Source organism: Tetrao urogallus (assembly GCF_951394365.1).
Source record: "Tetrao urogallus genome assembly, chromosome: 2".
Classification (NCBI taxonomy): Eukaryota; Metazoa; Chordata; class Aves; order Galliformes; family Phasianidae; genus Tetrao; species Tetrao urogallus.
The window spans coordinates 49,362,806-49,377,233 of record NC_136814.1 but is presented as its reverse complement, the minus strand read 5'-3'; the positions used below and the strand labels follow the sequence as shown (position 1 = coordinate 49,377,233).

The window sequence follows — 14,428 nt, the reverse complement described above, 5'->3', positions numbered from 1 at the left end:
AGGTCAGAATATGCCTTTAGTTATAAGTTGTCTTTGGAACAGTTGTGTTTTGGTCAAAAGGAAATATGAGCCTTGTCTGCATAAGCATTCCAGAAGAGGTCAGCTCAGAGGCACAGTGGAGAAAAGTAATGCTGAAACACTGGAATGCTGGATGTCCTACCTTGTACTCTAAACCTTTCCGTAGATAAGTTAGTGGCCAGCTTCTCATTTAAAAAAAAAAAAAAAAAAAAATTAATGATGCATTGATGAATTTAATCTCGTAAAAGAAATAAAGTATGATATCAAAAATAGCCAGTTGTTTCCACAGAAATAATGTTTCGAGATGTTTCATTATTTTAATGGACTACTCTTTGATAAAAATGAGTATCAAATTTTTTTATTGCTGTGTTTTATATGTTTGTTTATTTTCTTTTTATACAGACGGTGTACTGGCATCTGTTAGTTGTGATGAGATGACACTAATGAAAGAAAATCATCTATACTAGGTTACCATAGGGAGATAAACATGCTGCAGATTACATATGTACAAATGAGTCTTTTGTTTCAGTGATTCTTGAGTATGCTTTGTTATTGGACCAACGTTTAGAACTAATTTACTTTCTGTTTTGAAAACTGAAAGAAGCAGCAGGCAGGAAAGAATTGTAATAACTGCTTGTTGCATGTTCTCATTACAGTCCAAGACTTTAAATGGAATTTGTGATAAAGCCATCCGATCAACTACAGATCCATTGATGAGCCAGTGTGCGTGTCTGGAGGAGGTTCACTTAACCAACATTAGACCTGGGGAAGGCCTGGTAAGAACCAACCTTTACATCCTTAATGTTTCATAGTTACTCTTGTGAGGCATCATATACCCATGTAGAGTAATTTACTTCAAAACTGCTAGTTTCCTACAGAAAACAGAAAGAGGCAGGAGCAGGAACTTTGGAGATTGTCAAGCTGTGTGTTAGAGTGGTGAATGGAGATATATATACAAGTTAATAGTTTCCAAATTTTGGATGGTAAAGTGCTGCATTAATGTCTCAATGAGAATTTTGGGTAATTTACAGATGCTCAGGAAATTGATCATTTTACTTCTGGAAATCATATTAACCAGATGTTTTGTTCATTGGCAGATGGAGGCAAAAGGGGGATGAGAAGGGTTTAGGTAGGGTGAAGGTGATGAAAAATGGTGTTTGTGTTTCTGAAATACATATTTTATGTGTATTCTTTAGTCTTGCTAAAAAATATGAGAATTTCTGAGATTTGCTGTTAAGAAGAATAAGGGAAATCCTTTTAACAGTTCAGTGACCGTGTGACATTATTGACTGTAGTTCATTCAGTGAATTCCACTTAGCTAAGTGCCAATTATGAGAAACTGCATTTGAAATTTTATTGGATTTTCTGACTGGGAAATACTTGGATTAGAATGTTTTGGAGGAAATTTAAATGCCTAAATGCATCTGTGTTCTCATGCTCCTCCTTGAGAAGACAGAAGAGATGAGCACTGTTAAAGGAAGCCTTACACTCTAATGATGATACATAGTTTAATGTAGACCACTGGCTTTGGCTGAATCAGTCATGAATTTGTGAAACTTTGTGGAGCTGTTTTTTATTGCATAAGCTACAATGAAGCTTAAACTAAGCAAGAAAGGAGGAGGTGGGTGCACAGAACTGGCTGCCAACAGGTAAACAGAAAAGGGAATCAACTAGAGGGGATGGGAAAAAAAAAAAAGAACCTAGTGTGTTTTCTTACACTTCTAAACAAGTGTAGTAACTTCAGGCAGAAAAGCTGCACATGACTCCTGAACTGCAGTTATGTAGCTAAATGTGAGTACTTCGAGCAGCAGCCACTCGTAGGAATTATTGAAGTGATGTAGTTTTGTTCGTAAGTGGTAAAATCAATGTAGCGATCAGTTCCTGTGGGGAAATCTGTGTAGCTATTAGTTAATAGCTTGTTGATGACTTCTATTTCATATGGTCAACACCAATTTCATCTGTGTTTATTCTTGCCTTTACACTTAAACAAAAATAATGACAAATACTAGTACCAGGGTTTTTATTGCTTTTATTTTATCAGCATTGTGGTTACAAGACAGCTTGTGTTTTCACTTGCTGAGAGAAGTTGTAGAAGAGCACATATAATATTTGTAGCGTAAATGTGGGAGAGAACTGTAAGGAGAACTAGTGGCCATTTGGTAGAACTTGCAATTCTCTAATGCAGACAGGACAGTAAGGAAGCAATTTAGTTCAAGACTGAAGACTGAAAATACAGCAAAACTGGTAGAGTTTGGTGTTACCAACCAAGCGCTATTTGTAAATTGCATCTCCTTATGTTAGTTTTTCTAAGTAAATACCAATATTGCAATTAATTACAGCAGAAGTGACCTGTGACAAAATTGAGAATGATGTGATATTAGCGATACCGGATTGCACAGTTTTCATGGGATAATGTGTGAATTTGAGTCTGTTGCTGCCAACAGTTATTAAATGAGATATGTTACACAAGGTTTTTTTAGTCTTTAAATTTGTTTTTCATTTTCTGTTTTCATTTAGGGTATGTACATCAAATCAACTTACGATGGATTACATGTAATTACTGGCACTACAGAAAATGTAAGTGAAGTAAATGTAGATTAATGTAGATCAGGCTATCGGAATGTAACTTTGATTTTTATTTTTTTTCCACTGCTTTTTCCTGCTTTTCCTGTAACTTTCATGATATTACTACTTTATATGCAGTGTGGTGCATCATTTATTTATCAAGAACTTGTAAGTATTTTTATCTGTGTGTTTCACTGTTAGCCTAATTAAACCAGTTCCTGCAAGTAAGTGAGGTACTTCAAACGGTTGGCATCAGTACAGTTACTTAAATAAGCTACTATTCTGAGAGCTTTTGGTCTCCTAACAAAAATATGGAGGTATGTATTTGTTCTCCGCTGGCGAAAGAAATCTGTCTTAGTGAGAACACTTAGGTGATTCTGCCTTAAATTCAGTAATGAATAATGAAATTAGTGAAAGGTCCAATGTCTAAATTACTGTGCAGAATAAGAAATGTAATATTTAAGAGCGATCTGCTGGAAGGAAATGATCAAGCATGATAGACAACAGTGGTTATTTTTGCTGCAGGTGGCTGCTGGTTTTATTCTCGCACTGTGCTCTCTGTAGCTGAAACTGTAGTTTTTAGGAAGTCATTGCAGTGAACCTTTCATGAGCATCTGCAACTTGCACTGATGCTGCAGTGTTCTCATTGCTGCTTCTCTGAAGAGCAGATACTGAAGGAAAGCTGGAAAGTTGAGAAGCTTGGCTTTTTTTTTTTTTTTTTTTTTTTTTCCAAAAAGGAAAGAACCAGTTGTTCCAGCTGTACCTTGCCAAGTCCAGGAGGCTGGGAGGAGCGGGTGGAAATATGTGCTTACTGTTCAGAGTGAAAACTGAAAGCTTTTATAGATGCCAGCTTGTAATACTATTGGCCTGGCCTAACTGTGTAAAGGATCTGAAATACTTTGAATACTCTGAATACGAAGTCTACTTTGACAGCAATTTTAACATTTAATAAGTGTGAAAGAATGTGATGATTGATGTTGGGCTCCTTATGCATGCATAGATAATTTTCTAGAGGCTGTGACTGAAGCTGTATTATTTCTGTAGCTGTTTCTATAGCTTGGAGTGTTGATCTAAACTTTTGCTTTATGAACAGTTATTCTTCCTTTGGGGAAGCTCTTTCCTTTGTTACAAAAAACTTAAGAAGCAATTGAGAGAACTGCACCCAACTGGTGCCTTTCTGGTGGCATGGTATCATTTAGGTAAGGCTGGGTCTTAGCTAAATTTTCTTGTTAGGTTCAGGATGATATTTTAGCAGCTATCCCCAAAACTTACTGATTGGAATGCTGTGACATTGCATGGCCAAAATGACAGTACTGTACGTTAAAACAACTGGGAAAGTCCATGCATTTGCTACAAGTAAGCCAAGATGATACCTGAGTCATGGCACCCTACTTGTGACTTCTTGCCTCATGTTGGCCTAGTTCTAAACTCTTTATTTTGTCCTCCAGTCTCACAGTGTGATGCTGGTACTGACTGCTGTCTAGTGTTTGTCTGAGTATCCTGCTCTCCCACAGCTAGGGTGTCAGTCGTCCAAAGGACAGCTTGATATGAGTTTTGTTTTCCACAACTCAACAGTTGATCAGAATTTTTCATGGTCTTGGTTGAATCATCGTATATGTGGCCTTCCACAGAGGCATTTCCTTTCAGAGGAAGCAAGAAGACAATGAAAAAAATAGTGTTACTCTTGATAACTGTAGGTTCCTGTAAATTCCATCATGTCATCTTCTCCCATTACATAGTTTATTGCTACAGTTCCTTTTAATGAAAAAAAAAAAAATAAATCACTTCAGCTCTGAAGTTGTAACAAGGAGAGAGTCCTTTACCCAGCTGCTTCACTCTTGCATCATGAGGGAGAGCTGGCGTGCCACCAGCTTGTTATGCCTTGAGTAGGGGAAATGGGAATCGGCTGCAGAAGCACTGCAGGGTGCCAGGCTGGCATACCTGTGCTCTTGAGTGTTGCCAAGGCAATTCATAATTGCTGTGTAATGGAAACAGATTGGTTTTAGTAACTGCAGCAATAGGTGGTGCATGGCACCAGCCCTAGATAAATCTGAGTAAATATTGACACATTCATCTGTTCCTTGCTAATCAGTATCCAGGACTTGCTTTTTGTTCCAAGAAAAAGATATTTTAAGGTGTTTTTCAAATATCTGTTTAAACACACTTGGATGTATATAGGCATATATTTTATCTGTCGGTCTTAATGATACAGGCAGATAATTTAACATTGAAGTTGATAGCTCTTAAATTAGGGAAAAGCAAAGAGAAGTGGAACAATCGTCTTTTGTGGATTGGAGAGTTCCTAGTCCTCTGGCTTGTATATTCAAAATATTAATGTATTGTTATGTTTTGAAATAATATAAATTTGAAAACTGCATTTAAGATTAATCCTATGTTAGAACAGAAGTAATCTCTTGTAATTCTCTCACAGTCATAGAATGGTTTGAGTTGAAAGGGACCTTTAAGATCATTTAGATCCAGTCCCCCTGCTATAAACTGAGATTTCTTCCACTAGACCAGGTTTCTCAAAGCCCATCATCAAAGTATTTGGGGAACCTCTTTGATTGCTGATGCCCTGCTGTGTTGTCCTTCTAACAGATATCGGAGTGTTTGAAGTCCCTCATAAGGACCATATTTTGTGACCGTGAAGCTGCTCCTTTCTGCCTCATCCACTTGACCTTTCTGGCCGGGTGGTCTGTAGCAGGCTCCCCTATGATGGCTCCTCCCTATGCCTTCCCTTTAGCCCTAATCCGTATGCTCTCTGTCAGGTCCTCATCCATCCCCAGGTGGAGCTCCATATGCTTCAACTGGTCATTGACGTAGACCAGAACACTCCTCCTCCTTCTCCCTTGCTTATCTTTCTTAGGGAATTTATACCTGTCTATTGCTACTTTCCATTCATGGGAGCCATCCCATGTGTCTAAGTGATGTCAGTGACATCAAAGCCCTGTAGGTACATCCATGTCTGTAAATCTTCCTTCTTGTTCTCCATGTGTTAGTGCACAGGTGTTTGAGTTTGGCTCCCAAACTCAAGGTTTGGGAGGTTGATTAACCAATTATTCCCTTATTCTGCAGATGCTGTTTTCCTGACCTGTGATCAAACTCTAGGCTCAGAGCATCCATTAGTGTCATCAGCCTTGAAGGGGGATGGAATGAGGATCTTCTCACCCCAGCCTCCCCAGCAACTCTAGTTAAAAGCCCTCCTGACTAAATTGGGGAGCTTGTTTCCAAAGATGCTCCTCCCCTTCTCTGAAAGATAAACCTCATCCGGTTGGATGAGGTTTACCAGATTTGTCAAAGCCAGTTCCAAGACATAAGAAGCCGAAGCCCTGTTCATGGCACCGCTCCCTGAAGCACTTATTTTCTTAATTCTATCAGTCCTTTCCCTCTCCATCTCTTTAACTATGAGGATTGGTGAGAAAGCTACTTCTGTTCCCAAGTTCTTCACAGCTTCTGCAAGCTCCTTGTAGTCCCTCTTCATATTCTCAGCTGTGTCACTGGTGCTTATGTGAAACAGCAGCAGTGGGTAGTAGTAAGTGGGACATACAGGGTCTAGCAACCTCTGTCACATCCTTGATGTGGGCCCTTGGCAAGCAGCAGACCCCTCTAGATAGTGGATCAGGACCACAAATGGGTGTCTCCGTGCCCCCAAGGAAAGAATCACCCACCACTATCACTTATTGCATTTCCTTAGTTGCAGTGGTTGTTATGCATTGGAAAGCTCATCTGGCTACCTTCCTCAGACCTTACCTGTTACAGGTTCGTTTTTCTCCTCAGTCTGCAGAACTGCTTTGTGATTCAGACTTTGAGGCAGGCTTTTTTCTCCTGCTACTCTTTCTTGTGGCAATTAGCCCTTTCTCATCACTGTTGGCTTGCTTTCTAACTGTGCTGATGGTGGGAATTGAGGGCTTTTGGCCCTGGGCTGTGGATTCAGTATAAGTTGCATGTTTACTCCAGCTGTCTATCTCCATTTCCGCCACTCTGATAGTACACAGTCTTTTGACTGTCTCCTGCAGCTCAGATAATGCTGTCTGGAACTGCAGTACAAACTGGAGACAAAAAGAACAGTGAAGACAGTTCTAGCAATGAAGTGCAGTTAGAGTGGCACATAGTCTTTGCTTTCTCCCTTACCCTCTAAGTACCCTTAGTATTAAAAAAACAAAAATAAAAAAATCCCAAGATGAATTAATTTAGAATTCTTAAGTCATCAATGCATGTAATGTGATTTGTGGAAATTTTCAGTGATGTTGTGCATCACATATACAACCTTTAACTTAGTCTTGTGGGAATTGTTATGAGGGACAAGAGAGCCTGCTGAAGCACGTAATCCTGTTTTCTTCTTTGTAGTCCCCTGCTGATAGATCTCAGAAGATTCATGCTGGTGATGAGGTGATCCAGGTTAACCAACAAACTGTGGTAAGTAACAGAAAGCCCTTGCACACTTTTTCTTATACTTGTTCTCCTAAAGCTGTCCTATAAAAAAGTGGTTTGTAATTTTTTTTTTCATTCTGGCTTTTTCATATCTTTTTTTAGGTTCACTGAAAATCAGAGTTTGACTTACCAGGGGGGATTGTTTGTTTATTCACTTTTTGAAAAGCAATATCAAGTTAAAGATGTCATTTATTCTTTAAAAGGTTGGGTGGCAACTAAAAAATCTGGTGGCAAAGTTGCGAGAAAATCCTGCTGGAGTTAGGCTGCTTCTCAAGAAACGTCCAACCGGCTCTTTCCACTTCACCCCTGCTCCACTGAAGAACCTGCGCTGGAAGCCACCCTTGGTGCAGGTAATGGGCTTTTGACAGACTTGTGATATCTGGCTGTGGATTTATTTTTTTATTTTTATCTTTTTATATATTTTTTTAATTTGAAAGAGAGAAATACTGGAAATGTTCCCAGTTGCTCGTGTTTGAGTGTAGGTTAAGGTGGTTTATGGGAAATGGTTGTCATCTTCTGATTCCTAGATAAAAGGGAAAATGTTATTAGCCAGTTAATGCCCTTCTTGATACCCAAAGGGAACTAGGTGTGTTGACCTTTTTAATCAGCATGCCATTGGAAGTACTTACTTGATGTGAAACTTCTGATATGTATGGAATTCATCAGTAAAGAATATTAAAGGCTTCTTCTATGTAGCATAGTAGTTTTTTGTTGTTGAAATAACTTTGACTATCCAGTATACTTATCCTCTTAGCCTGGTGAAGAGTGGGGAATGACTGAAGTTTTTCTTTTAAGAAGTTGTTTAAACTACTTTCTTAAATATCATTTAGTTGTTGGATAATTTGCTTGTTCAGTAATAGACAGCAGAACTGGTGTTCGTAACTCTTTAATAACCATTTCTTAACCTAACTATTCCCCAGAATGGTTAAGAAAGCTTAGGACTTAATGCTTTTGGAAGAAAATATCCTAATTGAATCTAAACTGATCACCTGCAATAAAGAAAACCAGAGAGAATTCCCATTCCTACTTCTGTTCTGACATGTCTTCCCACAGCTGTAAGGATAACTTACCAACCTGTGTTACATCAGTGGATATCTTAAGTCTCAGTGCATGCAGATTCTTTCAGGATGGGTGCAGAATGTATACTTGACTCTTCTCCCAGTCCCCTCCACTTTCTTTTCTCTAATGTATGTATTTTGTTTTTGTGGCATGATGTCTGTCATATAATCAGAGTTGGGGGGGGGGGGGGGGGGGAAGAGGGGAAAAAAAAAGGTGTAGGAATGGGAAAGAGTGCACCTTTGCTTTCCTAAAGGTAGACAAGATCCTGACGTGACTCTGGGGAGATTGCAGCGAGTTACAAAGATCCAATGCTAAACTTGCTTAGATGAGCAGTAACAAATGTATTTTTCCTTTGCTTCCCTTTATCACCTGATGAAATTGTTGGTAAACTTTACTGTATTCCTGCTAGTGTTCGTGAAGCAGATTTTGGATTGTATGGAATAAATGTAGTATGTACTGACTTAAGTTCTACAGACTATGCGTATACTTAATAAATTACATTATTTTAATGGATCCAAAAATAAAAAAGTAGGTTTTGTCTGTTGCATTTCCTGTCTATGGAGTTCACATGAGAAATAGAACTGAAGGGAGTAAAATACTCTGTAAGAAATGCATTCTACTTGTGGTAGGATTTATGTAGAAGGACTGCAGTACAAACCAAAATGAGGAGCAAAAAAAAAAAAAGGGTAAAAAAGCAAAGCAAAACACACAACATATTAATTATACAAGTATGAAATGGTACCATTGATTGTATAATTATATATTTAGTGGATGATAAATGCACAGATGTCTGATAGCTATCTAACGTTTCAGACCAGTCCTCCACCAACTTCAACCCAGTCTCCAGAAAGTACCATGGACACCTCAGTGAAAAAGGAGAAGCCAGCCATTTTAGATCTGTACATACCACCTCCACCAGCTGTTCCATATTCTCCTCGGTATGTAAATAAACATGCATTGAACGTACTGAACAAAACCTCCTTTATTATATTTGTTTCTGAGTTGGTTTCACCAAATCGTATCATAGAATAGGCTGGATTGAAAAGGACCACAGTGATCTAGTTTCAACCTCCCTGCCCTGGGCAGGGTCACCAGCCTCTAGACCAGGCTGCCCAAAGCCACATCCAGCCTGGGATGGACTAGTTTGCAGTTAGAGCTCTGTAAAGATTAGTTTGAAAATGCAGATTGCATACTTTCATTTAGTTGCTTGAATACCTAAGATTACTTAAGCTTATGCTTAAATGCATAAACTACCAGATCAAAATAGTAGTTTTTTTATTGTTAGAAGACTGTTTTGTCTTCTGTAGATCAGTTATTCCCAGAACATAAATGGATATTGTCCCTTGTTTTGTTGTGGACCTATGTTTTTACTTTTGTTTAAATGTGACTGTGCATACCAGGAAGTCATTTTTCTGTCATTTTTTCCACTGCTGTGTTTAGCAAGTTTAGTAACTATTAAGATACTTAGGATTGAAAAGAACTTGTTCTAAACTGTTAAACTTGCAAATTATATAACACAGGAATGTTCCCACTGAAGGGAAGGGAGAGTCAGTTCACTCCACCTCATTTTTTCCCCTATGGTGTAAACTATAAAAATGGAGATCTATGTGTACAAAGGGGGAAGGTTATGGTATGGCTAACTGTTGTTTGCTCTTAAGTTCTCATTGACTAATGCCAGAACCCTTCCATCTGACCTGAGAAAGCAGTGCAGAAAAGGATTTCCAGGCGGGGAATGCTTCCTGACCTGGCCTGACACTCTGTATACATGTAGATTCTGCACAGAAACTTGGCTGACCTTTTGCTACAGGACTTGTATGGGAGGAGTGCTTGTCTCCTGTCATGTAAGGCCTGAACTGGAGACAGAGTTTGTACTACTATAGTCTTCAGGGCAGTACAGGGCAGGGGAAGGTTGCCTGCAAACTAAGGGTCTGAAGTTGGACTGACCTTGACTTGCTTTTTCCCTGTTTTTCATGTTTATGCATGATCAATTCTTAATTTAAAAAAAAAAAAAAAAAAAGTCTCTTAGTGGAGAAACAAGTGTAAAGATTTAACTCAATTTAGATTGATTTGGCCTCTTTAATCACAGAATCAAAGCATTGCATCATTACGTTTTAAATGTATTGGTGAATTAGGTGCATGTGGTTGGTTTGTTTACTTACATTTTTCTTGAGGAATCACATAAGTACATGTAGCTACAAACACCTTTGGATCTGAATCCTGTTGGCAGGAAAGGGTGTAGCAGTATGAGCTGGGAAAATTTTCCTAGGTGATGCAGGAAAAGGTAGTGGCTCATGGGGACTACTACTTGACTTCAACCTTTAAGTAAAGTGTGGCAGTCAGGAAGAGGAAAAAGGACAGTTCTCTCACTGTGTTTGTGTAACTGCACCTCTACCTGTTTTGCTGCTCTTTTAAAATTGCAAGACATTTGTGTGGTCACTTCCTGTGCCCCCATCATCCTCTTCTCCTTTCCCCATGTGGACCTTTTCTGGTCCAGTACTTACTGCTGGCACTGAGAAGAGAGCAGTAACCGTCTTCCCCAGGTTGCATTCTCCACATGGTGGTGTTGTAGGAGAGCTGTCTGCTTACACATGGTGCTGGTATAGCGCTTACGTGTAATTTCTGGTCTGCAAATCTCCATAAGTAGTTTCTTCCTATTCACTGAGATCGAGCATTGGAAAAAATGTCAATACTGGGCTGTGTACATACTTAAAGATGAATATTTTTTGCCTGTCTTGGGTAGTTGCTTCAAGCACGACCATACTGTATGTAGGAAAGGGGATCAAAAAAAAAAAAAAAAAGGAAAATCCTAAGTTGGAGGGGTGCCTTTTCTTCTAAAAAATTTTAACTGGGACTGGTTCTGAAAATGGGTGCTTCTAATGAAAGATCTGTGGAAGGGGATCTGGATCTAGGAAGGGAAGTCCTGCAGAAATTGCTCAAAATCATTTATGTATGCTATGAATTTACTACTGAAATTCTCAAGGGGGTCCCACTTCTGTATGGAGAACTAGGTGAATGTCCAGCGTCAGTTATCAGCCTCTTAACATTATAGGAAAGCATAGTCCCTCCAAAGGAGACAATGCATCTTGTCACTACCACGAGGATAAACCTGTGGATGCATTCCTCTGCCAGAGCTGTTTACTGACCAGGCAGTAAACTGGGAGTTTTGATACCCTTAGGGCCTAAAGGTCTTATTCTCATAGGTCTTTCTAGGGCTAGTACTTAAAGAAACCGCTAAACCTTTCTGTTAAATTACTGGCTTGTTAAAGGTGAACTACCATGAAGAGGATAACTTTCTCTTCTTCTTGGTGAATATGTTTAATGAAGCCTTTCATCACTTGACCTATTTTTTTTCTTCAGCATGTGTGCAGCATAAGGCCCATTATCAGGGGCATGACTGTGGGCTAGAAAATATCTTTCAAACCTACTCATGCTTGCAGAGTAAAATTCCTTTTAAGCTGCTAATTGAAGCAAACTGTCCTTTCAGAGATGAAAAGGGGAGTTTTCTGTATGGAGGAAGCAGCAAACCCAGTCATCCATTATTTGGATCCAAGGGTGCCGAGTCTCCCAATTCTTTTCTGGATCAGGAAAGTCGAAGGAGAAGGTTTACTATTGCTGATTCTGATCAGTTGCCTGGATATCATATGGAAGCAAATATATTGCCAGCCAAGATGAGAGAAAAAACACAGTCATATGGTAAGTTCATGACTCTATCACTATTGATATTCTGATAAACGCTTCAATTCTACAGCTAGAATAATTTCACTTAAATGTTGTTTCTTCAATGAATGTCATTCAACTGGGCACTGATGCCCTTCCTGTCTGTTTCCGCATGTATAGTGGTTATAACTTGTGGTCATTATGTCCGTTGCCACTGTAAATGAACAAGGGTATAGCTAGCTGTTTTGATCTCAGCAGAATGCTTTCTTGTATTCTATTGGTTGAAGTATCTTGAAATATTTATTTCTGCTGTATCTTGCTCCCTTTGCTTAACTGTGAAAAGCATAAATTTAAACATGGGTTCTCCAAACTTAATGTAATTGCTCATAACCTTCACTCTTGCCTTCAGGAAAACCTCGTCCCTTATCAATGCCTGCTGATGGCAGTTGGATAGGAGCTGCGGAACCCTTCTCAAGGCCACGGGCACCAGGAAGAAAAGGCAAGATTTTAGGTGTCATCCTCTTAATAGATCCCTCTCTGGGATCTTGTTTGGATGAACTGCCTAAATTAGGACTGAAGGATTAGCATTTGTACACTGTTGAACCGATCCAAGATGACTGTTTTAAACAGGAATGCCAGATGGTAGTTGTGAAATTTGTGAGCTTGTTCAGTGCTGAGGCTCAAACTTTGTTTTTTCATCTAAAAATTTATGTGAATGTGAAAAATAGTCTGAGAATCACTGCTGCAGATATATACTTGTCTCCTTACGTTACAGGTTTACTATCTTTTCTTTTACTTACTTTTCCTTTCTTTTGCAAGGGAGGATCTGATTGATTTACTAAAAAGCTGCTTTTTTGGTCAGTCTTTGGTTAGCTTACTGAGGAAGCTGTTGTAGAAGCAGTTTTTTTTTTTTTTTTTTCCTCAGAAGTAGAGTGTAGTACCTTTTAGGAGCTAATTTTTGCTGCTGGTTAAAAAGCAACGTTCTGAAGATTCCACAGAAGGGATAAGACACAAGCTGATGTCAGATTAGATGGCTTTTTTCTTTCCTGCAATGCCCTTGTCTTCCCTCCTACTCACTCCCTTATATCTAAAATACTACAAATTCTGTTATAGTGGCAAATAAGTAAGATGACTTCAGTTTGTTCTTGAAATCAATTATGAAAGCGAATGTGTAATTCCAGGAAAAATAGATGGGAAATTCTATTTTTACAAAAGTAGAAGCTGATAACAAGAAGCAAGAACATGGAAGGATATTAGAAACACACTAAGTAGCTAGCCTCTCAGGATGATCACCACATCCCAGGGTTTTTTTTTTAACCTTTTTTTTTTTTTTTTTTAACTTGCTTCTTGTTAACACACAGAATGAACCTAGCAGCAGTCTCTAGCAGCAGTGATGTTCAGCAATCTAGGGAAGAGTTTAAAAAAACAAACAAGCCAAAAAAAAAAACCAAACAAAAACAAGCAAGCATCGCAAATCAGTAATCAAAACCAAGGAGGTGCTTACACTCCTATCTGCAAGATTAATTTCTGTTGTTTAAAGTAATGTTTGTAGCTTTTAAGATAGTTGCATGCATATGGATGCATGCCTGGCCTACAACACCTTGAATGAAATATCACGAAGAGATTTTCTAGGTCTGGCTTATGGTTCGCATGAAGGCAGTCTATATTGGCTCTTACGGTGTGTGAATGAGAGAATCTGGGATTTAACAATGTTAGTCAATGTAGTCAGTGTGCTAACTGCTTTTTAAAAAAAAAAAAAAAAAAAAAGGCATTAAGTGTCATTTATTGACAGCTGTTTGTGTCCAGCTGTGTTATGAAAGGTAACCAGAATCTGGGAAGTGCTGTTGGTGTCTCTAAGGATCTTTTTAAAAATGAAAAATATGAATGGAATAATAGTTGTTTTGAAACCAGCAATAATTGCTTTTATTCCTTCTGTTCCCACAGGTGAAGATGTCCTCTGCAGGTACTTCAGTAATGAAAGGATACCCCCAATCATTGAAGAAAGTCCCTCCACACAACACCCCTTTTCACGGCCCATGTCCGAGAAGCAGTTAGTGAGGGGAATGGATTACATTCGAGGCAGCAGGTGTTTTATGAATACAGACCTCCACAACAGTGCAACAATTCCTTTTCAAGAGGAAGGTGCTAAAAAGTCCTCTGCACCATCCACAAAATCTTCCTCTGCAGAGCCCTCACTACTGGTCAGTTGGATAACAAGGCTTAAATTGTTGACTCATTGACTGTTGATCACAGGATGGTTACCCAAGTGCCTTGGTTCATCAGTCAGACTTCTCTGCTTTTCAGCTTAACTGACGCATAGCGACTAATGCAGTGTTCTTTTCCTGGAGAATCCTATATTCTTGCCTTTTTGTTTGTAATTTTTGATGCATCAGAGGGTTGTGCAGTGCAAGGAGGAAAGAAAGATAAAGTTCTTGTTAATGGCCTAAAGTTGGGAGTTTGTTCCCTGGGAAATGAGTAAAATTTTGGTGATATAGAGACCACATGACCTGAAATCTGCATTGCTGTTATTACTATTCAGAGGAAACCTTTGTATTACGGTGAATTCCAGTGGCACTTCATTTGTCTGAATGCTCAGAGGCTGATGTGACTGGCTGGACATCTTAATATGTAGGGCTCGGTGAAAGTTGTGTTACTTTCCTGATCAGAATAAGCAAGGAAGAAGTTTGGTACCACTTAG

At 38.9% G+C, this 14,428-nt stretch overlaps 1 protein-coding gene across 1 annotated transcript in view; it reads left to right on the top strand.

Annotated features, from left to right (window-relative positions):
• The window catches only part of CNKSR3 (CNKSR family member 3), a gene marked incomplete at both ends in the record, with an annotated part of 60,326 nt that extends 46,356 nt beyond the window's left edge, over positions 1–13,970 (top strand). The window contains 8 exons of the mRNA XM_079550012.1: positions 675–794; positions 2,536–2,595; positions 6,931–6,999; positions 7,218–7,364; positions 8,887–9,011; positions 11,558–11,766; positions 12,140–12,241; positions 13,675–13,970. Coding sequence (XP_079406138.1) covers positions 675–794; positions 2,536–2,595; positions 6,931–6,999; positions 7,218–7,364; positions 8,887–9,011; positions 11,558–11,766; positions 12,140–12,241; positions 13,675–13,970 — 1,128 coding nt within the window. The remainder of the gene's footprint in view (positions 1–674; positions 795–2,535; positions 2,596–6,930; positions 7,000–7,217; positions 7,365–8,886; positions 9,012–11,557; positions 11,767–12,139; positions 12,242–13,674) is intronic.
• Positions 13,971–14,428: the final 458 nt, after the last annotated feature.